This window comes from Ammospiza nelsoni, chromosome 23 (genome assembly GCF_027579445.1).
Source record: "Ammospiza nelsoni isolate bAmmNel1 chromosome 23, bAmmNel1.pri, whole genome shotgun sequence".
NCBI lineage: Eukaryota > Metazoa > Chordata > Aves > Passeriformes > Passerellidae > Ammospiza > Ammospiza nelsoni.
This window is the reverse complement of record NC_080655.1, coordinates 2159838-2184912: the sequence shown is the minus strand read 5'-3', so window position 1 is coordinate 2184912 and position 25075 is coordinate 2159838. Positions and strand designations below refer to the sequence as shown.

Sequence of the window (25075 nt, the reverse complement as noted above, 5' to 3'; positions counted from 1 at the left end):
TGGGGTTTAAGGTGGGGTTTTCACATTTCTTTGTTTGGTGCATTTGTAGTCCAGGTGTTACACAGAGGTTGGTGTTTGTCACTCAAAACAAAAACAAATCAATACCACCCCTGCTTCTGAGATCCATGGAAAACTCCTGATTTGGCAGAGTTAGTTTGTACCAGAAGTGAGGAACTGCCACAGACCTTCCCTTTGTGTTTGGTTTTTAAGTTCTCCCACAAATAACAAATCTTTTGGACTTGTGTTGCTCTGCATGCCCAGAAAAGTGCCAGGTGTGTTAAAGAAATAGAAAAAATGGGACATAAGAGTTGGGAATTTTGTAGCATGACAGGGTTCTTGATTGGATTCCTTGGGAAGGGACTGGGTTACTCAATTCTGTTTGTCTTTATCCTTACTCTCCTTGTTCCTTGCCCATATTTTGTAGACCAGTTTGGTGGGGAATTGCTCCAAAAGAGGAATTTGGAGCAATGAGCTGATCCAGAACAGGCATGGAGGCTGCTCATGGATTCAGTCTTTCCCCTTATTTGTGTCTGGGTTTTTGTTCTGGTTCCTTACTCGTGGCATCCCTGTGAGCTTTGTTGTACATGGAAAATGATCCTGCTCTCCAGCACTTGTGTGTACTCTGGAAATTTTTTTGGCATTTAGTTCTCCCTTCCCAGCTACAAAATATTCCCTGTGTGGCTGTCCTGGGATGTCCTTGAACTCAGACCTGTCAGGTTCAATTTAGGACTTCTTGCAAGTAGAGAAGAAGGAATAAACAGTGCTTTGGCTTTTGCAGTGGCTTCCCATTTTATTTCACTCTGCTTTTCCCAGGTTTATATCCCAAATGACATTGTTTGATATCGAGTGCTTGGGGTCCATCATGATTTGGAAGAGAGCTGTTGGCCCTGAATTAAATCACAGCTCTGACTATAGAGGAGAACAGAGGGAGAAAACTTCTTTTTCACCTTTAAATCAATTTCTTTTCCTCTTTCTAATGTATTTATCTAACCAGCGGCTTTGTTCTAAGGTCTCTTCCCATGAAATATTCCCAGAATGTGATCCCACAGCCTGCCTGTGGATCACTGCCATCCCTTTCACCACAGAACGGGTTTGGTTGGGGCAGGGAGGGGGAGGAACAAAAAACACCCAAAAAATCCCAAACACCAGAGGTCTGTGTTGTGTGTGTGTGTTTGGAGTCCCACAGGGCCTTGTCTCCCACAGGCTGGTTCTCCATCCTGCTGGAATCAAAGCTTTGGGAAGCAGGACTGTCCCAGGTGTCCAGGTCTGTCACATCTCTTCACGGATCCTTTCTGACCCTGGGGAGGGAAAAGAGACATCCCAGAGACTCAGAGGTGACTCTTCAGTACCCCATGGAGAAGGGAATTCTGCAACCACTGGGATTTCCTTTATTGGTGTTTTTTAGACTTTGGGGTGTGAGTAAAATCCCTTTCAGTCTCCATCCTCTCCCTTTTGTCCTGAACATCATCCCTGTGGGGAACAGGGGGGTGTTCTGGTGGCCCTGGAACCTTTTTATTCTTTATTCCCGAAGGAGAAGACAGAGAAGCACTAAATCCCTTGGGAATGTGCTGTGGGGGAACCCCTGGAAGGGGAATCCCACTGCCTGGCATTGTTAGCAATATTCAGCTGACAATAAGAGAAATTGGCACCCAAATTAAAGAGAGCAGAGTTAATGAGTGACCCCCTCACTCACCTGAGCCTCAGTGCAAAATCTCCGCCAGCTTCTCCTCGTAGTACTGAAAATTCTCCTGAATATCCTCCCAGGGCACAAAGGACTTGGCCTCCTCCCCTTCCTCCTGCTCCACAAAGTTCTTCCAGACATACTCAAAGTCTTGAGGCTTCATAATCCTCAGCTTGCAGCCGGCCTCCTTCATGCTCCTGAGGGCCGCCTGCATCTCGGGCTCCTCCCACATGAAGAGCCTGCCCACCATGATGGTGAGGCGCAGCCCCTTGTTCTTGCGCAGGGCCTCGCAGATCCTCTGGGCGCAGGTGACGCAGGGGCTGGAGGACACGTACCAGGTGACGTCGTGGCGGGCACCGGGCTGGCACGTGGGCAGGATGGTGTTGAAGAAAGCCATCTCGGCGTGGGCGGCCGCGTGCTCGTCCTCCAGGTAGCCCCGGCTGGTCACCGGCTCCTTGCCCTGCGTCTCCACCACGTAGCACAGGAAGGTTTTGTTCCTGCCCGAGCTGTACTCCACGTTCCTGAACTGGAATTTGAAGAAGATGGCTGGGAGACGTTCCCTGGGAGAAGAAAGCAGAGAGGAGGCTCAGATTTAGATGAGGGTCACACTTCTGGGTCACCTCTACCCATGGGCAAATCACTGCATCACCTCTGATTTCTCTGTGATCCAAGGTTTAGGCTGGGAGGTGTTCCCTGGGAGAGGAGAGCAGAGAGCAAGCTCAGAAGCAGATTTAGGTGAGGAGAGCAGAGAGGAGGCTCAGAGGCAGATTTAGGTGATGGTCACACTTTTGGGTCACCTCTACCCATGGGCAAATCACTGCATCACGTCTGATTTCTCTGTGTTCCAAGGTTTAGGCTGGGAGGTGTTCCCTGAGAGGACAGGAGAGCAGAGAGGAGGCTCAGAGGGAGATTTAGGTAAGGATCACTCTTTGGGTCACCTCCACCCATCACCCAATCCCTGCATCACCCCAGATTTTTCTGTGTTACAAGGTTTAGGTTGAGAGGTGTTCCCTGGGAGAGGAGAGCAGAGAGGAGGCTCAGAGGCAGATTTAGGTGAGGGTCACACTTTTGGGTCACCTCTACCCATCACCCAAATCTCATGGGCAAATCACTGCATCACCCTTTGATTTCTGTGTTCCAAGGTATAGGCTGGGAGATGTTCCCTGGGTGAGGAGAGGAGAGAGCAGACAGGAGGCTCAGATTTAGGTCAGGGTAACGCTTTTGGGTCTCCTCTACCCATGACCCAAAACCCATGGGCAAATCTCTACATCACCCCTGATTTCTGTGTTCCAAGGTTTAGGCTGAGAGAGGAGGCTCAGAGGCAGATTTAGGTGAGGGTCACACTTTTGGGTCACCTCTACCCATGACCCAAATCACTGCATTGCCTCTGATTTCTCTGTGTTCCAAGGTTTATGGTAGAAAATATCCAGGATCAAATCCAACTTTGCTGTTGAAATGTGGATTTCCTGCTGGAGTGCCTACTGATAAACTTCACCTACTCTTTTAATTTATTGTCCACATCTTCCCTTCTGTGACTCCGAGATCACCTGGTGGTGGAACATCTCATGGGATGGCTCTGGAGGTGGGAAGGGAAAGGGATGGAAAAGTAGGAAAAAAAATCCATGTGCTCCCAAGAATAGCACATTTCCTGCTTGGCATCCTGGACAATGAGTGCTTCTTTGGCTGAGGATTCTTTATTTGATGATTTTTTGAAGGGCAGACATGAGGCACCCATTCCAGAGCAATGCCTGCAACAAGTGATTTCCCAATAACATCAGGTTTTTAAATACATCAGAGGCACAGGGAATTTCATCCCTGATTTAACTCCCTGACAGCAAAGGGGTCACAGCAGTGACGAGGTTGGCTCTGCTTTTCATGGAACAGCTGAAGCAGCAGCGACCTGCTCCAGATGGATTGACTCAGGCTGGATTGACTGGGAGCTGCATTTAGCCAGCCCTTCCTGATGGATTTTCTTGCTTATCTCAGCGTGTGCCTGGGCTTAACTGGGATGTTCACTTCCATTCTGCTCCCAGCACTTTGGAATCTGCATTAGTTCAATTAATAACATTCCAAGAAGGAATAGAAACAACACTCAGAGTCTATTCCAGTGCCTGGCAACTCTTGCCATGAAGAAATTCCCCCTGATGTCCTCCCCTGGCACAATCTGAGGCCATTTCCCCTCATCCTGTTGTCTGGGAGAAGAGGCTGATCCCCACCTGGCTCCAGCCTGCTGGAGAGTGAAAATGTTTATGGAAATAATTTAAAAACTATTCACAAACTCTGAATTTCCCAATATTCTCAATATAAACCCCTGCTCTGACACCAGGCTGGGGTGGCACAGCTCAACTGAGGAGAGGAAAGGTCAAAATGGAAACCACCACTGAAAAGCATCATTAAATGATATTTTTTTAGGGATTTCTAAATGCTCCAACCTAATTTATCAGTTTTTCCTGGGTGGCAAAGTGATAGATCATATTGAGACCAAAAAAAAATATTGAATTTTGAGGCAGAATCTTCAATCTGGGGTTGAAGTTGCTGAAATCAGGTGGGCTGGAGGAAAGAGCAGCTACCCAGTGTGACCCTGGCACTGTCACACAGGAGAGAAGAAAACATCTAATAAGGAAATAAAAACGGGGATTATCTAAAAGAGTAACAAGGAATTATTCCTACAAGAAGCCTCATTTACACCTGGGGAAAGTGGAAATAAACGTGGCAGGAAATGCTCCCAGATTGGGATTACAGGCTGTGTTCAGCCAAAAAATAAAAGGGATAATATTCTTAAAGAGTAATTGGCTTCCCAGGGATTCCTGGAACCAGACTCCTCCTGAAGCTGTGGGCAGCAGAGAGAACTTGGCTGGGAGTCCTGAGATGCCCCTAATCCAAGGGCTAAAGCTGAAATGCAATTTAATTGGGTTTAAGTGCTTCTTCCCTGGCTGCCCTTGTGTTTCCTCATCACTCCCATGACTGCCTTGATTGGCTGGGAATTTGTAAATCACTGCAAAAACCCTGGTGGTGATCCCAGGTCAAAGCCTGGCCTGATCTCCTGGCGTCCTCCTTAAAATGAAACTAAAAAATTCCCTGGGGTTTCTCTACGTCTTTGGGGCTCCTTTAGGATTTTTGTTTCATTTCCTCACTGTGCCCTTTGCAGGGTGGAAAATCCTGTCAAATCCTGGAACATCCATGGCATTCCAATAAAGGATTTAACTGCAGGATGGTGCTGAGGGACTTTTCCAGCCATGGTTAGCCCAGAGTCTTGGGTTTAGCAGGGAAGTTTGGACATCCTGCTCGGTCCCTCAGCATTTCTAACTGCAGGCTGAGTGCTCCGAGGCTAGAAAACCCCATTTCCTCATTCAAATTCATTTTAGGACATGTCTTAAGTGTTCAGAAGTTGGCCCAGTGGTTTATATTCACAATTTAGCTCCATTCCTAGCAGAGGGATGTTCTTTCCTTAAAAGCCACTGCTAATCATTTATTTCTGTGATTATGTGTGACAGAGACTGCCCCAAGAAGGGATTTTTTTTCACATTTTGAGAAGAGAATGGAGATTTTTCCTCTCCTGAGAAGGAATGGAACCCAATTTTGTGGCAGGGCTGCTGTCCTGCCTCATTCATCCTGGTTGGAACAAGCAGCCAAATTTCACCTGCAGGGCCCGTGGCACAGCCAGAAGGATTCCAGGGGATATTTTGGAGGCCTGAGTTTTAAGCTTTAAGTTTAATTTTTAGTTTTAAGGAGCTGGAAGAAATCCTGCATTTGGTTTATTTGCTGGGACACTTCTTTGGTGATGAGGGAAATATGAGGGGAGAAGGATTCATCCTGCTGCTCCTCCAGGGACAGACACCCAGGGCTTTTCCTACTTGCAGCTGTCAATTATGGCTGAGTTCAGCTTCCACCAGAGCCCTGGGATATCCTGCTTTTCCAAAGGCCAGGCTCCCTGCTGCCTTCAAAACTGCCTCTTGTTTTGGAGCTTTTCTGCTGGTTGGGCTTTTTGGTTTCTTTATGAAAGTCAGGTTCCAGCTGTGGCTGTGGAGCTCTTGAAAATGTGAACCTTTAGGTCTCTTGAAAAATCTGTCCCTCAGGCCCATCAAGCCAATCAGCCATAGCAGGGGTGTTTTTCCTGATCCACAGGTGGAGAAACTCTCAGACAAGAGCCATTGATCACAGCAAGAAATCAATACTGAGCTCTCATCAAAGGCAGCACCTCCATCCCCATCCTGTCAGTGGGGCTGGGGGGGAACCAGCACTGCAGAAACAGAGTTGTTCTATAAAACAAGTGCACTTTTCTGCCTGCCTGGTGGGAGCCCTTCCTCTAAAAGTCAGCAAAACTTGGAGCAAAATCCCACAATAAATCCAAACCATTTCAGATTCTTCCAAAACACGCTGCAGAAGATGCTGCTTGTGTTGGCCGACCTAAAAGCTGAGACAGAGCTCACTGAACTCCCCCAATTCCATATTTAAATCCCAGTCTCTTACCCTGTGACAATCTCAAAGGGTGGCAGGTCCTCCCTCTTCACCTTCTTCTTCTTCCCCTCGCCCTCCTCGGCATTGTCGGGCTCCCCGTTCTGGGCATTGCTGGGCTCCTCCTGCTTCTCTGCCATCTTCCCCAGGACACTGGGACCGAGCTGTGGCCACTGGGAGAGAGAAAGAGCAATTTCTGAGAGCTCTGGGAGCCGAGGGAGGAGGGAAAACAGAGCTGGGAGTTCCTGCCCCAGGCACAGTTGTCAGGAACTAAATATGGAACAAAGCGGCGCCGGTGGCAGGGGCTGGACAGGCTTGGGTGACCCAGGGCTCTCAGGTGTCACCTCCTTCCCCTGCTCTCTCCAGCTCCTTTCAGCAGCCCCTTTTGCTCCCCTTTTTAATTTCAAACCAAGTGACAACTCCTCAGTGGGTGGGAGGAGCCCAAATTTCCCTGATGGAAAATCCTGGAAGCTCTGGGGTGTATTTATCCCGAGGGGTGACGGGTGGCTGGCACGGGGCACCCCCTGCTCTCACAGCCCTCTCCCTCCTCTGCCAGAGGATTCCACAGCTGACCTTGAGGGACCAGCTCAGCCTGGCTTGGCTCAGGCAAGAGGGGAAAGGGTCGTGGTCATTTTGCTGGAAAATCTCTGGTTTTGGTGGGTTTGGCTTCCTGGATCACCTGGAGCATCCTGTGGTTCCTCCCACCCTGCTCATGCAGGGGGAAATCTCCTGGTGGGAGCTGTAAATCCAAGCCAGAACCTTCTCCCAGATATTTGGAATTCCAGCTGGAATTCCCAGTGGGCAGTAGTGCTGCTTCTCCCATTGTTCTGCATTTTCCTCCTGAGTGTTCCAGAAGTTCGCAGTGCACTGGGTGTATCTGGGCTGGAGGGGCTTTTCCTTCTCTCTTTTGTTCCCTTCAGGATTATATGAAACTCTCCCAGCATCTCACTCTCAATTTCAATAATTTACAGTTTGTACCAATCCTGCCTGAGCTGAGTTTAATTAAAAACCTGGGTGAGGTTTTCCCAGGGACCAATCCTGGCCATGCCATGGGGCAAAGGAGGGGTGAAAAGTGTGGCTGGGCAGGATTTTGGAATCAAAGCACACTGGAAATCAAACCTGTGGGCTCTGCTCAGGACCCCCAGCAGTAAACTTTGAGTAAATGTGGAATATTCAGCTGTATTTGATGGAGTATTCAGTCAGTATTCGTGGAAAAACCTGCTCTTAGTTTGAGGAGGAGAGGAGGAATTCCATAAAAATCAAATCACTGGGAATATCTGCTTTGGAGCCAAGTCAGCCTTTGTGATCCTGTTAAATTCAGCTCTTTACAGCCTTGGCAGGAGGCTGCACCATCACAAAGTGAAATAAATCCGCACCACCAGGCAGGCCATTTATTATCAGAGAAAATTAATAACAAATTATCACAGATAATTAATTCTGGCTGCTTTTCCCAGCCCCCTTGCCATCACCCTGCCTTTGCTGGGCTGGATATCCTTCGTAGCTTTCCCCAGTGCCACCATGGATGCAGTTTTTGGGGACTTTGAAGAGTTGTTGTTTGGGTGGTGTTGTTTGGGTGACAGAGCTGGCAGTGGTGACAGCCCAAGCAAGGATTTGACAAATTTCAAGACATCCTATCCATGGAACATATATCTTCCACGGTGCAGGATTTTATTTATTTTTAAGCCTAGAATACTTTCCTGCAGGGCTGGGGTGGTGTTTTGCCTCCTGTGTGGTGACAACGCTCAGATTCCACCTCCCCTGTCCAATTGCTGTCACCTCTGACATTTCAGGGGCTGCTTTTAGGGTGGGAATCCTCTCCCAATGACTGACAGCTCATTTCTTCCTAATCCTGGTATTTTCAAGCAGCATCTCAGCCCCTCTGCAGTCCCTCTGACCCACTCTGCTTTATTTTTGGAAGCTCTTTATGGCTGGGGTCCCAGTTTTGCTGCAGCTTTGGCCTGGCCCCTGCGAGGGCTGAGCTCTAATCTTATCTGGGGAATGTGGCACCGAGGCTCCCCCTGTCTCCAGCCCTTCCCAGCTGCTCCCCAGCTCCTTCTAGGGCAGTGCTTGGAGCAGCCATGATCCAACCCCCACTGCAGCCAAAAATATAAAAGGGCACCATGGAGCTGCTGCGTCCGAGCTGGGGGTGGGTGAGGGCTCTGGGGGCTGCCTGTGACCCCAAATGTGTCCCCAGGGGCTCAGGGAACCCCAAATTGCAGAGTTTGTGTTGAGGCTCCTCTCCACCTGTCCCTCTCCCCACTGATTTTATATTTTACCCACTTGGCTCTGAATTTGTTCATAAAACCCCTCTGGGATCATCAATCCCCACCCTGAGCACTCAGTGCCACCTCCAGGGATGGGCACTCCAAACCCCCCTGGGCAGCCCCTTCCAGCCCTTTCCATGAGGAAATTCCTGCTCATGTCCAACCTGAGCCTCCCCAGCCCAGCCTGAGGCCGTTCCCTCTCCTCCTGTCCCAGTTCCCTGGGATAAGATCCCAAATCCCCCCCGGCTGTGCCCTCCTGGCAGGAGTTGTGCAGAGCCAGGAATTCCCCCTGAGCCTCCTTTGCTCCAGGCTGAGCCCCTGCCCAGCTCCCTCAGGACTCTCCAAACCCTTCCCAGCTCCCTCAGGATTCTCCAAACCCTTCCCAGCTCCCTCAGGATTCTCTCCAAACCCTTCCCAGCTCCCTCAGGATTCTCTCCAAACCCTTCCCAGCTCCCTCAGGACTCTCCAAACCTTTCCCAGCTCTCCAAACCTTCTCAGCACCCTCAGGATTCTCCAAACCCTTCCCAGCTCCCTCAGAACTCTCCAAACCCTCCCCAGCTCCCTCAGGACTCTCCAAACCCTTCCCAGCTCCCTCAGGACTCTCCAAACCTTTCCCAGCTCCCTCAAGTTTCTCCAAACCCTTCCCAGCTCCCTCAGGACTCTCCAAACCCTCCCCAGCTCCCTCAAGTTTCTCCAAACCCTTCCCAGGTTTCTCCAAACCCTCCCCAGCTCCCTCAGCCCTCCCATGGGATCACAGTTCACCCACAGGGGACACCAGGACAGGCCTCGGGGACAGCCTGTGCTGGGAGAAGCTTCCAGGCTCTGCTGGAGTTTTGGATTTTGAGGATCCTGCATCCATCCAAGTCCCGAGCAGCTTCTTCAGTGGCTTTAGAGGCACCTCTGAGCACTCTGAGGGCTTTTGTCCCCAAACAGGGGTCTCTGCAGCCCTGTGTCCCCTGCAGGCTGTCACCCTGATTAAGTTTTTCTAAGCCTTCTGATGTTTACATTCCTGTAACAAACTTCCTCACACACTTTCTGTAAATAACTGATTGTTTTATGGAGGAGGAGAAATTTGATGGACTGTTGGTTTGTCCAGTGTCATTGGAGAGGTGGCACTGTCACCCTCCAATCCACTGTCACTTTTGGAAATCTAGAATTGTTGGAGTCAGAAATGAAATCTAAATCTATAAACTAAATCTATAAACGTTGGAAATCTAGAAAAGTTGCAGTCAGAAATGAAATCTAAATCTATAAACATGGGAAATCTAGTAAAGTTGCAGTCAGAAATGAAATATTCTCTTTTTACCCTTGAGAGAGCTGCGTGTCCGTGTCATTTCGTGCCCCACAGTGACAGCTGTCCCTGTCCCTGCAGCAGCAATCCCTGGAGTTAACCTGGCTGTCCCCATCACCCACACCTGCCTGCCACAGCCGCTGCCAGGAACAGGCAGCTTTTATGGCATTGTGGGGGCCACAGGAACATTTTGGGATGGATGGGAGAGTGAAATGAGAGCCTGGCTGGGTGAGTCATGGCTCAGCCCTGCTCTCCATGCCGAGGGACAGCTGGTGGCACTAACAAATGTCTCCCTGGAGACACTGCCTGGCACCAGCCCCCTCCTGCTTTTTCCAGCTGTAACTACGGGACAAATAAATAAATAAACACTGACGGCTTCCCTTCCTTCCTCCCTTCCTTTGGCCCTATTCCCTCCTGCCTTTCAGAACCCAGGAAATTCCTCTGGATGCCCTGGAGGGCTCCAGCCCCTGCCCAGGGGGCTCAGAGAACTTGGCCCAGCTCCCAAGACCCCTGTGCCTTTGATTTAGCCCTTGGAAGAATCAATTAGCAACCTTTATATGAAGAATTACAAGTGAAGAAAGTTTAAGTAGAATTATAGTTTGTTATAGGGTGAAAAATAAATTTTGAGGTTTTTAGAATGGGGGCTCAGGATCCCTGTGTCCTTGATTTTGACCCATGGAAAGAACAATGAGCAACGTTTATATGAAGAATTAAAAGCCAAGAAAGTTTAAGTGGAATGATAGTGAATTTATCACAAGGTGAAAAATAGATTTTTGAGGTTTTTAGAATGGGGGCTCGGGGCTCCAAGAGGGAGGAATTTGGGTGTGCCTTGTCCTTTTTCCTTCTTCTTCTTGGCCCTCCATCTTCTGGGTGATGTTGGCACTTTTAGATTGGTTTAGAGTAGAAGCTAACATAGGTATAGAGTCTAACACACGTGATGGGTATTGGGAAGTTATTGTAAATAGTGTATATGTAGTTTTTTAGTATCAAAAGATAACCACCAACCCGACCTGCCAGACAGACCTCGGCGGGTGGGAGAAGGAATTTTATAGATAAGAAAACAATAAACAACCTTGAGAATGAGAACTGAAGAGTTCTGACTCTTCTTGGACTGCCAGCCTGGGAAAAGAGATTTCTAACACATCTCAGGGTCACTGTGAGCAGCAGAGATTCTGAGACTGCCTCAGCACCAAAAGGGCTTCAGGGAGGGCTGGAAATGCTCCTGTCCCACCTGGACAGTGCCCAAATCCTGCTGCAAGGTGCTCCAGGGATGCTCTCACCTGGGCTCCTGCCTCACCTTCATCCCCACCCTCCTGGCTCCCATTCCCAGCCTGGCGCTGCAGGAGCCTTGGCAGGAGCTGCTGCCTCCCCAATTAATTGCCAGCCCAAGTGGGATTAATGACAGCTCCCAGCAGGGCTGCAGCTCCTGCTCTGCTGCAAGGAGAGCTCCAGGCACAGGGATTGGTGTCCTGCAGCACCAGAGATGTGTCACCTGCACGGAGGTGACAAACCCTGGCTGGCACCTGGGGTGGGGGCTTGGACAGAGCCAGGCAGGGAAATCAGGGAGAGCTGGAGCAGGGGTGGGAGAGATGAGGGAGAGAGGAGGGAGAGGGGAAAGGGGAGAGGAAAATGGGGGAGAGGAAAAAGGGGGAAGGAGAAAAGGGGAAAGGGGGAAGGAAAAGAAGGAGAGGGAAAAGAAAAGAAGGAGAGGGAAAAGGGGAAAGGGGAAGGGAAAAAAAAAGGGAAAGGAAAAGGGGGAATAGGAAAATGGGGGAGGAAAAAGAGGGAAGGGAAAAGGGAGAAGGAAAAAGGAAAGGAAAGGAAAGGAAAGGAAAGGAAAGGAAAGGAAAGGAAAGGAAAGGAAAGGAAAGGAAAGGAAAGGAAAGGAAAGGAAAGGAAAGGAAAGGAAAGGAAAGGAAAGGAAAGGAGAAAGGAAAGGAAAGGAAAGGAAAGGAAAGGAAGGAAAGGAAAGGAAAGGAAAGGAAAGGAAAAGGAAAGGAAAGGAAAGGAAAGGAAAGGAAAGGAAAGGGAAAGGAAAGGAAAGGAAAGGAAAGGAAAGGAAGGAAGGAAAGGAAAGGAAAGGAAAGGAAAGGAAAGGAAAGGAGTAAAAAGAAAGAAAGGAAAGGATTTGCCCATTCCAAAGAGGCTGTACAAACAAGGGCTTGGACCAACCTGGGACAGTGGGAGAGGTCCCTGCCCCTGCCAGGGGTGAGATGGGATGTTCCTTTAGTTCCCTTCCATCCCAAACCATTCCAGAATTCCAGGGTTCTGTGGAGCCAAGCTGCTTTGGGGCTGTGCTGCACAGTCTGGGCAAGAAACCCTCCAGATGACTTTGAAATGTCATTAAAGTTATTTTTATGCAAGGGGGTTCAGTGTATCTGTTTAAACAGCAAATGCACCAAATGATGCTTTAAATATTAATACGGGAGGGTGTCTCATTGAATTTAATTTTCCCAATTGATTTCAAGTTGCCCTGGATAACACAGGGAGGAATATTTGCTATTTTTGCTGCCTGTGAGAAGAGGCAGGAGGCAAAGAAAATCTCTTTCTGCATTTACAGGTGGCTGGGAGGAGGAGAAACTGGAAGGAAAACAAGAACAAGGCAGTCAGTCCCAGCAGCTGGGAAAAAATCTATTAATCTTCATTTCAGATTTTCCTTTGCCTGCAGAAAAAGTGGGAAGAGGAAATCGACCCAATTTATGAAACCTGATCAAATATGCATTCATCTATTTAATTGGAAATGTTATTAAAGAGTCGCAGGTATGAGCCAGATCTAGAGCCATCAATTTAAATGAGATTTAAATAATTCTCTTCCCTTTCCAAAAGGAGATAAAGGCTCCTTTAATCCCTCCTGCCTTCTCTGCATGGCCCTGCTCATCCCTGTTCCCTGAAATCAGCCTGAACTCCCCCAAATCCAACCTTCAGCCAGAGCCCACCTTCATTTGTGGGAAAAATAATTTACATTTGTCCTTTGGCATGAGGGACTTGCTGGGAGACACAGGAGCTGTAAATACGAGCAGTGGTATCGCAGAAAAGAAAGCCCTGAAGTGTTATAGGATTTATTTTTTTATTTCTTGTTTTTTTCCAGCAGTTTTTGATGTCACCAGTGCTGCATCAAAAACCCTCCCAGCCTTTTCCTGCAGCTCCTCCTCGGGACACACAGCCCTGGGGGGAGAAATCCTGAGCCAGGGGGGAAAATAATGGATCAAAGTGACAGAATCACCAAATTTTTGCTGGGCTGGTGGCACAGAGGAGCCTGTGACAGGGATGTCCCCAAGGAGGGACCTTGGGCACCTTTTGGGTTCCAAACCTGCCCCAGGAATGAGTCCACCTCTGGAGCCTCCCCAAATCCCATCCCTGGAGCCCTTTTGGGAGCCTCACCCCAAACCAGTCCAGCAATAAGAACTCGGATTTATTTATTTGTTCTCCAAAGAGCCAACGGCTCGTTTTATTTGAAGCAAATACAATTTATTACAATTTTACAGCCCCGGCTGAGCCCCCCCACCCCCAATTACAGCCCCAATTAATTACAGCCCCAATTAATTACAGCCAGTGCCAGGATAAGATCCACGTGCCCCTTCTCTTTACATTTAGTGCTTTTAGCAGTTTAAAACGATGTAAATTCTGTCTGCAGACACCAGAGCTTTTCCAGGGAAAAGGGGAAAACAAGGATGAGTCCCTTGTGTCTGATCCCATCCCATTCCTTTGGAATTCCTGTTGTTTTAACCTTTCCTGATTAATAATTGCACAGAAACGCTCCAGGATGAGGCACTTGCACCGCACCTGACAGATTCTGCTTTTTGCCAATCATATAATTAATTATATTATTAATTATAACAATCTTTGAGGCAGTGGGAGCAGACTCACCAATTTTACACACTCTCATGTGTCTGTACTTAAAAAAAAAGAACAAAATGAAGTTTTCTTCAAAGGCACTGCTGTGAGGTTTTCAGTTCTGCTCAAGAATGGCACATGGAGGTGGAAAAAAGGAATTTCCTCTCGGGGGAAGCATTTGGGTGCTGCTCATTGCTGCTTTATCCCCCAAACAGGAGGCAGAGCCCAATCTCCAGCCAGCGGCAGAGCAAGACCCAGCCCTGCTGGCAGATAAAGAGCTGAAACACAAATTGGGGCACACAGAACATGGAGCAACAGCACAAAGAGCAAAACAAAAAATAAAAAGGAGAATTTTTTTTTTAATAATCAAATATTTTCTAAAAAAATCAAGTAATTAAAAAACAAGAAATTTCTTTTAAAAAATCAAGTAATCTCTTTCTAAAAAATCAAGTAAGATATATCTTTTTAAAAATCAAGTAATTTCTTTAAAAAATCAAGTAATTTCTTTAAAAAAAATCAAGTAATCTCTTTCTAAAAAATCAAGTAATATATATCTTTTTAAAAATCAAGTAATTTCTTCAAAAAAATCAAGTAATTTCTTTCTAAAAAATCAAGTCATATATATTTTTAAAAATCAAGAAATTTCTTTTAAAAAATCAAGTAATCTCTTTCTAAAAAATCAAGTAAGATATATCTTTTTAAAAATCAAGTAATTTCTTTAAAAAATCAAGTAATTTCTTTAAAAAAATCAAGTAATCTCTTTCTAAAAAATCAAGTAATATATATCTTTTTAAAAATCAAGTAATTTCTTCAAAAAATCAAGTAATTTCTTTAAAAAATCAAGTAATCTCTTTCTTAAAAATCAAGTAATATATATCTTTTTAAAAATCAAGTAATTTCTTCAAAAAAATCAAGTAATTTCTTTCTAAAAAATCAAGTCATATATATCTTTTTAAAAATCAAGTAATTTCTTCAAAAAATCAAGTAACCTCTTTCTAAAAATCAAGTAATATATATCTTTTTAAAAATCAAGTAATTTCTTTTAAAAAATCAAGTAATTTCTTTAAAAAATCAAGTTTTTATAGATATATATATAGATATAGATATATATATATGTGTGTGTATATATAAGATAAATTCAAATGCATCATTTCTCTCTCCCCCTCATTGGAAAAGGAAGTGAACACGCTGTTTTCCCCTGTAAATTCGGCACACCTCAGGCCAGTTAAGGACACAAGAAGGGATTTTAGTCGCTCTTGCCCGGTTTCAGCTGGGGGTTGTCCTTCCAGATGCGGATGGTGAGGCAGGTGGCCATGGCCAGCCAGCCCAGGTAGGGCAGCAGCAGCAGCGCTGCCAGCCGGTTGATGCGGTACCAGGAGCAGAACGTGCCCAGGGCCAGCCCGTCCAGGCACAGCACGTCGATCACAGCCTGCGGGGACAGAGGGGTGACACAGGGCTGGGGAACGCGGCACGGACCGACCCGGGACCAAGGAGGGATGGGGGGCTGGCACTGGAGAGACCCTGACCCCAAATATTGTCCCTGGGCTCTCATCAGTGACACCTGTGTAACGCCACCAGTAATTAATGTGCTCTGCTCATGAAGGAATCCCCCAGATGAACACCCTGCTCTTAGCCCCTTTGCTGACAGAACCTGCTCCTGGCAGCGGCCACTGAACAAACTCTGCAAAATACCCAGGTACAGGTGGGGAAGTGGGACAGGGATGGGGGGCTGGCACTGGAGAAACCCTGACCCAAATATTGTCCCTGGGCTCTGATCAGTGACATATGAGTGTGTCACACCATGAGTAATTAATGTGCTCATCTCTGCTCATGATGGAATCCTGCAGATGAGCACCCTGCTCGTGGCCAGTGTCCTCTTTGCTGACACAACCTGCTTGTGCTGGTGGCCACTGAACAAACTTTCCAAAATACCCAGGTGCAGGTGGGGAAGTGGGACAGGGATGGGTGGCTGGCGCTGGAGAGACCCCAACCCCCAGGGCGCTGTCCCTGGGCTCCCATCAGTGACCCCTGAGTGTGTGACACCATGAATAATTAATGTGCTCTTCTCTGCTCATTATGGAATCCCACCCTGCTCATGGCCAGTGTCCCCTTTGCTGACACAACCTGCTCCTGACAGTGGCCACTGAACAAACCCCCCAACTGCACCTTTCACCCCCAGAGTGACAAAATCCAGGTGAAAACGCCAATTCCCAGCTGTGCCTCTGCCACCTCGGGCCTTGGCACCTGAGGCACAGCCTGGTGGCCCTGCCTGGGTGTGGCACTGCCCAGCCCCGCCCTGGCTGTGCCCGATAAGCCCCCAGAGCTGCTCCCCTCAGGGATGTGACAGTGCTGTTGTCACCCAGGGTGTGACCCCACAAAGGGCTTTATCTCCCAGCCCCGACCCTTAACTGGGGCTGCAGCCCTGGCAGTGCCCAGCCCCGCTCCCCACCCCGGCTATCACAGCGAGCCTGCAGGGGCTGACACCCTGCGTGTGGCTGCAGCCCCAAATTCCCACATCACTCCCCTCAGCACAGCCCCAAAGCGCCCCAAAGCCGGCAGGGAAGCCTCATTACCATGTTGAGGTTGTGGGCACCGAAGAACAAGGGTGGCCATGCCCAGTTGAGCAGCAGCTGAGCCCCATAGAGCCCCATGGGGACGATGGCCTTGTTGCTGCAGCCCCCCAGGTCGTTCCACACCAGGTAGGAGGCGTAGCTGTGGGGAGGGACAGCTGTTAGTGCCACCCTGGGCAGGGACAGAGCCCCTCCTGCCCCTGTGTGTGCCCCAGCAGAGACTGGCAGCACTGCAGGATGCAGGAGCAGGGACAGGGGACGGCTCTGGGCTGGGTTAGGTTGGAAATCAGGGAATGATTTTCCCTCAGAGGTGCTGGCACTGCCCAGGGATGGGCACAGCCCTGAGGTTTCCAGAGCTCCAGAGAGTTTGGACAGTGCTCCAGGGATGCCCAGGGTGGGATTTTGGGATCACCCATGTGCACTGGATGATCCCCTTGCAGCTGGGGCTGTTCCATGATTCCATTCCACAATTCCCTGTCCCTCCCTGCTCCCAAACCTCCCCTGTCCCACCAAAGTGGCTCCTGGCCCCTGCCCAGTGCCATGGCTGGTGGTGGCATCCCCAAGGCTGTGGCAGTGCCTGCAGCATGCCAGGATCACACCTGGCTGGGACAGGGTCACACCTGGCTGGGACAGGGTCACATCTGGCAGGGTCACACCTGGCTGGGACAGGGTCACATCTGGCAGGGTCACACCTGGTAGGACAGGCTCACACTTGGCAGGGTCAGGACACCCCAAAGCTGGGACAGAGTCTGGCAGGGTCACTCTGGCTGTGCCAGGGGCAGCAGGACAGCAGGACAGCAGGACAGGACACTCACCCCATGCCCGTGTACAGCATGGTCCAGGCCACGGGGAACACTCTGCGGGACGGGCACCACGAAGGCTTTTTCAGCTTCTCGTACCACGCTGGGATCTCCTTCCTGTTCAGGAACCAGCCAAGGAACCCTCCCACGTGGGGCAGGACGGTGAAGCCCACGGTGTAAGCCCACATCCTCCCTCAGGGGCTTGCAATTGCTCTTTTTCTGCTCTAAGTTAAAAGCAAAATCACAGCATCACTTTTAAAGGATGGGTTTTTTCCCTGCTTCCATCCTCTAATTCCATGTCCCATTTCAGTCCCTAAGGCAGGTGGAAATGATTTAATGTGTTCAGCCCTCTCTGAAATGGGGATTATTCCTGTCTGGGATGTTTCCCCCCTGATTTTTCCACTCTTTCACTGCAATGTTCTGGTGTTTGGGCTGTCCCCATCCCTGCTCCTGGGGCTGGCAGGCTCTGAGATCCCTCCTGGAGCTGCTCCCCCTTCTCTGCTGCCCTCAGGATGAAAACCCAAACTCCATCCAGACTTCCCCATGATTTTTCAACGTGGGTTTCTATTTTAATTTCTATTTTAAAAGAGGTCTGTGACAGAAAAAAATCCTTCCAGCAGCTCCAGGAAACCACAGCAGAGAGAACTCTCACCTTTGCACAGGGGGAGGTTCTGAATTTGTTCACGGAGTTCCTTTTGTATAAAAGCAGGGGAAATTTTTCTTTAATAATAAAAATGTTCCCACACAATGCAGGGTAAGACCAGGACACATCCAGAATTCAGTGTCTGTCCTGCATCTTCCCCTGCAGAGCTCCAAACCTGCCACTCTTCCATCGTCCCCAAATTCCCCTTCCCTCAGGATCCGTGCAGGAATTAAACCCTGATTAACATTTCTCGGGAATTCTGGGCAGGAGCTGCCAGCAGAGCAGTTCTGAGCTGTCAGCACGGGCACACAATGCACCTGGGAGGGTTTGGGATTTAGGAATGCAGGAGGAGCAGCCCCTGAACCGGGGAAATGGGGAATAGGGGATGGGACCGAGCTGCACAGGCTCTGCTTGGCTTTCAGCTCACAATTAACACTCTGCTAATTAGCTCGCTGTTATTGTTGTCACCACACCGGGCTTGGGAGTGCCAAATTCCCACCTCACCGAGGAACAAACACCCCGAACACCACCTTGAGCAACAATTTCTTCACCTGACAATTCATGGCGCTCTCGAAGTACCCACAGAACCAGGAAACAGCTGAAAACCGACCCAATTTCTGTTCTGAAAACCAACCCAAATTCAGTTCTGAAAACCAACCCAAATTCAGTTCTGAAAACCGACCCAAATTCAGTTCTGCTTTAAATGTGACCCAGTCCTGCCACATTCTGCTCCCCACACACCCCACAGGAACAGAATATGGGAAAACACTGAATTTCCCCAATTCCTTTGGGGCTGCAGAGGGGAAGGAGGGTTGGAAGACTTTCTTTTGGTTTTTCTCAGGTGCCTGAGCCTTACCTGGGTCAGCGCCTCGCTGTGCCTGGCCGAGGGAAGGGCTGGGACATCCAGGATGGGCTGTCCCTGTCACTGGTGATCCCCGAGTGCTGCAGCTGCAGCCGCGTTTTACCCAAACGGCCCCAAACGGCCCCAAACTGGGCGGGGAGCTGGGGCTGGGGCTGATTAAACTGGGAGCTGCTGCTGGGGACAGGCACTGCGAGTTTGGTGTGGTGGAGCTTGGGGACAATCGCTGGGAGTTGGGGGTAATGGAGTTTGGGGACAAACGCTGGGAATTTGGGGTGGTGGAACCTGGGGACAATGACTGGGAATTTGGGATGGTGGAGCCTGGGGACAATCATTGGGAATTTGGGGTGGTGGAACCTGGGGACAATGACTGGGAATTTGGGATGGTGGAGCCTGGGGACAGTTGCTGGGAGTTTGAGGCGGTGGAGCCTTGGGATAATCATTGGGAATTCAGGATGATGGAGCCTGGGGACAGTCGTTGGGAGTTTGGGATGCTGGAGCTTGGGGACAATTGCCAGGAATTTGAGGTGCTGGAATCCAGGGACAATCACTGGGAATTCAGGATGATGAAACCTTAGGGTTGACCTCTGAGAATTTGGGATGCTGGAGCCCTGGGACAATCATTGGGAATTTGGGATCCTGGAGCCCTGGGGACAATTATTGGGAATTCAGGATGGTGGAGCCTGGAATTTGGGGTGCTGGGGCCCCAGGACAATCTCTGGGAGTTTGGGATGGTGGAGCCCAGGGACAATCACTGGGAATTTAGCATGGTGGAGCCTGGGGACAATCATTGGGAGTTGGGGATGTTGGAGCCCAGAATTTGGGGTGCTGGAGCCCCAGGACAATCTTCCGGAATTTGGGGTGCTGGAACCCAGGGACAATCACTGGGAATTTGGGATGATGGAACCCAGTGACAATCATTGGTAATTTGGGATGCTGGAGCCCCAGGACAATCTCTGGGAGTTTGCAATGGTGGAACCTGGGGACAGTCATTGGGAATTTGGGGTAGTGGAGCTTGTAGACAATCACTGGGAATTTGGGATGGTGGAGCCCACCCTCCCCCAGGCCCTCATTAACACCCCAATAATTAACCAGGTGTTTCCCAGGGCCACCTGTGCGTCCCTTTGGCCGAAATTTCCCTGGCAGGTAAAACAAAGCTGTTCCAGGGCTGTGTAAAATGGCAGAGGGAGAAGCCAGAAATCAATTTCCATTAGGGAGCTGTCTGGCAGGGCTGGCAAAATGAAACACTAATTCCCAGCAGTTCTGGGTCATTACCTGGATTTCATGGAGGCAGGAGCAGGGCTGGCTCCTCACACGCTGCAACAGGAATCAGGAAAATCTCTTTCACTGAGCTCCCAAGGAAATTATTCTTTTCATGGGAGGAGAAAGAAAGAGAGGGGAAAATCTGCTGTAAAAAGCCAGATTTTCAGCCAGCCTGAATGCTGCCCTGCCATGGGTTGGTCCAGTGGAATTCCCAGTTCCGGTGACAGATGCAGAGCTCGTTAATCACAGCCCTGCATCTCCTCCCTGAGCCTGTTGCTATTTGTGACTGGAGATTTGTGTCATGGAACCATGCAGCTCTAAAAGATCCTGAATGGTTTCCATCCCAGTCAGCCCCTGCTGCCCCCACCAGCTCTGGCAAAAAAAAAGCACCAAATTGGACAATTTTCAGCGGGAGATTTTTGTCCCCCTGGGCACAAGCCCAATCCCACAGGTTTGGCAGGAGTGTGCCCAGGCTGGTTTGGCATGGAATGTGCTGGAAGGTGGAGAAGCTGAGGGTCAAACCCCAGGGATCAGTGGTTGTGTGAGGCTGGGAATGCTGCTGGTGATGGGGGAACAGAAAATGGGAGGAGGGAAAAAACAACAGGGGCAGTTCCAGGCCTAAAAGTTCCTCCTGTCCTGGGCACGTGCTGGAGCAGGAAACAGCCCTGGGAATGATCTGGAAAAAGGGGATTTGTGGGGATGGAGATGGGGAGATTTGTGGGATGGAGATGGGGAATTGGTGGGGATGGAGAGGGAGAGATTTGTGGGGTGGAGATGGGGAATCTATGGGGATGGAAGATGGGAGATTTTGGGGATGGAGAGGGGAATTTGGGGATGTGGGGATGGTTTCCTCCTCTTCCCATGGATTTCCACCTGGATATTCCAGCTTTGGATGCTTTCTCAGCAGCTGAGGCTGAGCTGAGGCTGCTCTGCAGTGGAACTGTGTCCATCCCAGGGCTGGGAAAGAGCAGGATCAGGTTTGGGAAGAGCTTTGGAACTCCAGTGCTGGAACCAGGGTGGGTTTATGTGGCATAAATCCATGCCCAGCCACCCCAAGGGATGTGTGTGATGCCCTTGGGGTTCCTCCTGCCCTGGGCACGTGTTGGAGCAGGAAACAGCCTTGGGAATGATCTGGAAAAGGGGATTTATGGGTATGGAGAGGGGAATTTGTAGAGAGGGAGAGATTTGTGGGGTGGAGATGGGAGATTTTGGGGATGGAGATGGGGAATTTGTGGGAATGGAGAGGGGAATTTGTGGGGTTGGAAGATGGGAGATTTTGGTGATGAAGATGGGGAATTTGTGGGATGGAGATGGGGAATCTGTGGGGATGGAGACGGGGAATTTTTGGGGTTGGAAGATGGGGAATTTGTGGGGATGGAGATGGGGAATTTGGGCATGTGGGGACGGTTTCCTCATCTTCCCACGGATTTCCACCTGGATATTCCAGCTTTGGATGCTTTCTCAGCAGCCCAGGCTGGGCTGAGGCTGCTCTGCAGTGGCCCCGTGTCCATCCCAGGGCTGGGGCCGCGGGGATTTGGGATCCTGGCTGTGCAGCATCCCTGCTGGGACGGGCAGGGAGCTCAGTTACACAACGGAGCTGTTTGTTTGGCTCTCCTTAGCAACCCCCGCACGTCCTGCCCGCCGGGGCTCGCTCCGCGCACGATTCATTGCTCCAATAGAAAGGCCCCGTTAACCCGAATATATTATTGAAAAGCTGCATATTTCAATCCGCCCTAGATCTGGAAATAGAGATGCAGGGTCAGCTCCTGCCGTAAATCTGCACAGCTCCTGCGAGCCGGCGGAGCTTCCCTGATTTACAGCGGCAATAAAGGAGCGGGATGGGGATGGGGATGGGGATGGGGATGGGGAAGGGGACTCCTGGCTGCCACCAAGGACGTGGCAGGGACAGGCAGGACCCTGGTGGCCATCCTTGTGACCTGCCAGCCCCGAAACTGCGGCAGGAAACGTTTCCTTGTGCTGCACTGAAAAAAAAACCCCGAAAAAACAAATCAAAGCACCACCCTACTTTTAATTTCCTTTAAATTTTTATTTGTTTTGTGGGGGATTTTTTGTTGGTATTTCTTTTTGTTGTTTGAGTTGGTTGGGTTTAAAAGTTTAATTTATATTTTATATATTTTATATATTTTATATATTTTATATATTTTATATATAAATAATATTAAATAATATATATATAATTTATATATATAATTATACATACAATTATATATAATATAATATAATATAATATAATATAATATAATATAATATAATATACATAATTATATATTATATTATAATATCATCTATATTATAATATCATCTATATTATAATATCATCTATATTATATTATATTATATTATATTATATTATATTATATTATATTATATTATATTATATATAACATATATTATAATATGTTATATAATATATATGTTATTATAGATTATTATATTATATATTATATATTATATATTATATAATACATATGATATAATAAATTATATCATATATATTATATATAATAATAATATAGTATATTATAACATATATAATATATTTTATATATGATATATAAATATATATGTTATATATATTATATAATATATAACACATATAATATATATATTATATATTATGATAATATTATTATAACATGTGGGCTGGGCTGGGGTGCACAGGGATTGGAAAAGGCTGGAAAGGGGTGGGAAAGGAGGAGGATGGAGGATGGAAAAGAGAGGATAGAAATTAGGAAAGGAAAGGGAAAGATGGAAAAGGAGGATGGAAAATGAGGGATCTGGAGGAGGGATGGAAATGGGGGAATGGAAAGGGAGAGATGGAAAGTGGGGGAATGGAAAGGGGAGATGGAAAGGGGATGGAAAAGGAGGATGGAAAGGGGGAATGGAAAGAAGGGATGGAAAGGAGGGGATAGAAAGGGGAGGGAAAGGGGAGGATTGAAAGTGGGGATGAAAAGGGAGGGATGGAAAAGGGGGATGGAAACGGGTTGGAGCTGGCTGGAAGAGGCTGGAAGGGGCAGAATGGGGTTGGAGGGGGCTGGAAGGGACTGGAGAGGACAGAAGGGGACAGAAAGGGGATGGAGGGGACAGAAAGGGGCTGGCAGGAGCTGCCTCCCCTGATAACGCCGGGCCGGGCTCGTCCTTATCTCCTGCAGGAGCCGCTCGCTGCTCTGCGGCCACAGCAGCGAATTCCAGCGGCCCCGCTCCTGCTTTTATTTTACTGCACAATGCTTTGCTTCTAACCCTGATCACCCGCGGTTTAACCCTACCTGGTCCTGCTACAGTGCGTCTTTTACATAAATAACTTTTAATATTTAAAAGATATTTCTAATCCTCTAAAATTAGAGAATTGGAAATATTAGATATTAAATAGTAAAATACCTGGTCTTTTCGCAAAGGCACCTTTTAAAACGTATTAAAAACTTATTTTTAGTTCAATTTGTCTCTCAACCATGTCATCTCTATTCCAGGGCGTTCTTCATCAGCGCACGTTATTTCAAAAATACACAGAATGCACAAAAATGTACAAAATACACAAAAATATACAAAATACACGAAAATATATGCACAAAACCATACAAAATAACCAAAAATATACAAAAATATCTTGTATAAAGGCATGCAAGACTGTGTAAGCTTTCTGTCAGATTATCCTGCCATGGGATCCCAGCCAGGCCCTGAGGATTCCAGTGAGGGAAACGTGACTGGCAGGGAAAGATTCAGTTTGAAAAGGGGAAATGAGAAAAACAGGAGTGTTCTCCCAGCTCCTGCCTACTGCCTTTCACTTTGTGCCCTGGAAATTACCAGGAAATAGGAAAGCCTTTATTCCCACAAAATTTGGGGGTTTTGGAGTTTGGAAACCTTTATTCCCACAAAACTGAGGGGCTTTGGGGTTTGAAAATCCTTTATTTCCACAAAACTGAGGGGTTTTGGGGTTTGAAAATCCTTTATTTCCACAAAACTCGGGGGTTTTGGGGTGTGACCCAGTTTTGGAGACACTTGACTCAAATCCCATCTCCAGCTCTCCCTTGGCACCAGGTCCTGGTTTCTGTTTGGGGTCAATCGCAAATCTGAATGGCCAAAGGCAAACACTGCACTGACAGTGTGCCCTTAATTATTATTTTTTTTGTGATTTAATTAGAGCAGGATCTGGGTTTGGGGCAGGGCACAAAGTGGATTAGGGGAGCGGCTGCCTCTTTAATCGGGGCCATTTCTCCTCCCTTTAATTTCACCCTTTGCTCTCCCAGAGGCTCTGGGAATCCTCTGGAGATCCCGAAGTTGCAGAGCTGGGGGAGGATTTTGGTTATTTATAACCCCAGGGGCTGGAGGGGGATAAATTCCTTTGGATTCCAATCTTTAATCTGCTGCTGGCGGGTTCTGTGGAAATGCTGAGCCCCCTGCTCCTCCTGCAGCAGATTTCATCCCGAGCTTCCCTCTCTGCTCTGCTCCCAGCACATTCCCAGGGTTAATCCTGCCAGGAATCCTGTTCCACAATCCTGGCATCCCAAAAACCCAACCCAGGGACCCCTGGGCAGGTGGAGCAGCTGCTGGGACATCCCCAAAATCTCCCATCTTCCACCCCCACATTCTCCCTTCTTCATCCCCAAAATCTCCCACCTTCCACCCCCACATTCTCCCTTCTTCATCCCCAAAATCTCCCATCTTCCATCCCCACAAATTCCTCTCCGCACCCCAAAAATCTTTCCCTCCCCATCCCCACAAATTCCCCTCTCCATCCCACAAATTTCTCCCTCTTCATCCCCACAAATTTCCCTCTCCACCCCAAAAATATCTCCCTTTCCATCTCCAAAATCTCCCATCTTCCATCCCCACAATTTCCCCTCTCCACCCCAAAAATCTTTCCCTCCCCATCCCCACAATTTTCCCTCTCCACCTCAAAAATCTTTCCTTCCCCATTCCCATAATCTCCCATCTTCCATCCTCACAAATTCCCCTCTCCACCCCAAAAATATCTCCCTCTCCATCCCCAAAATCTCCAATCATCCATCCCCCAAATCTACCATCTTTCACCCCAATTTCCCCTTTTCCATCCCCACAATTTCTCCTCTCCATCCCACAAATTTCTCCCTCTTCCATCCTCACATCCTCCCCTCTTCCATGCCCAAATTCTCCCTTCTTCACCCCCAAAATCTCCCATTTTCCACCCCAATTTCCCCTTTTCCATCCCCAAATCCTCTCCAGGGAGGCTCTGCAGCTCAGGGATGGCACAAGCAGCTGCAGCAGCAGATTTCTCTCCCTTTTAGCTCCTCACTGAAAAAAAAAGCTAAAGAAGACCTGGAATCCCAAAATTAAGGAGGCAGCTGAGGCTGGAGAGCTCATGGAGTGAGGAGCAAAACTCCTGGAAGCTTCTGGAAGCAAACCCTGCACACAGCCAGG

The 25075-nt window shown here is 48.5% G+C and overlaps 2 protein-coding genes across 3 annotated transcripts; both read right to left on the bottom strand.

Annotated features, from left to right (window-relative positions):
- Positions 1-764: 764 nt before the first annotated feature.
- Positions 765-6473, bottom strand: APOBEC2 (apolipoprotein B mRNA editing enzyme catalytic subunit 2). The gene is made up of 3 exons (XM_059488004.1): positions 6152-6473; positions 1694-2241; positions 765-1298 (listed from the first exon to the last, which is right to left on the bottom strand). Exons 1-2 carry the CDS (start codon positions 6274-6276, stop codon positions 1701-1703), a joined length of 666 nt encoding a protein of 221 aa, XP_059343987.1. The 5' UTR covers positions 6277-6473; the 3' UTR covers positions 765-1298; positions 1694-1700.
- Positions 6474-14370: 7897 nt separating this feature from the next.
- On the bottom strand, positions 14371-18528 carry TSPO2 (translocator protein 2). 2 transcript variants are annotated; one of them, XM_059488087.1, is made up of 4 exons: positions 18395-18522; positions 16911-17114; positions 16099-16237; positions 14371-14954 (listed from the first exon to the last, which is right to left on the bottom strand). In XM_059488087.1, the coding sequence occupies exons 2-4, from the start codon at positions 17081-17083 to the stop codon at positions 14772-14774; spliced, it is 495 nt and encodes a 164-aa protein (XP_059344070.1). In that variant the 5' UTR covers positions 17084-17114; positions 18395-18522; the 3' UTR covers positions 14371-14771. The 2 variants fall into 2 exon arrangements, with proteins under 2 accessions (XP_059344070.1, XP_059344069.1); XM_059488086.1 differs by having other exon boundaries at positions 14372-14954; positions 16911-17119; positions 18395-18528.
- Between the last annotated feature and the right edge of the window lie 6547 nt (positions 18529-25075).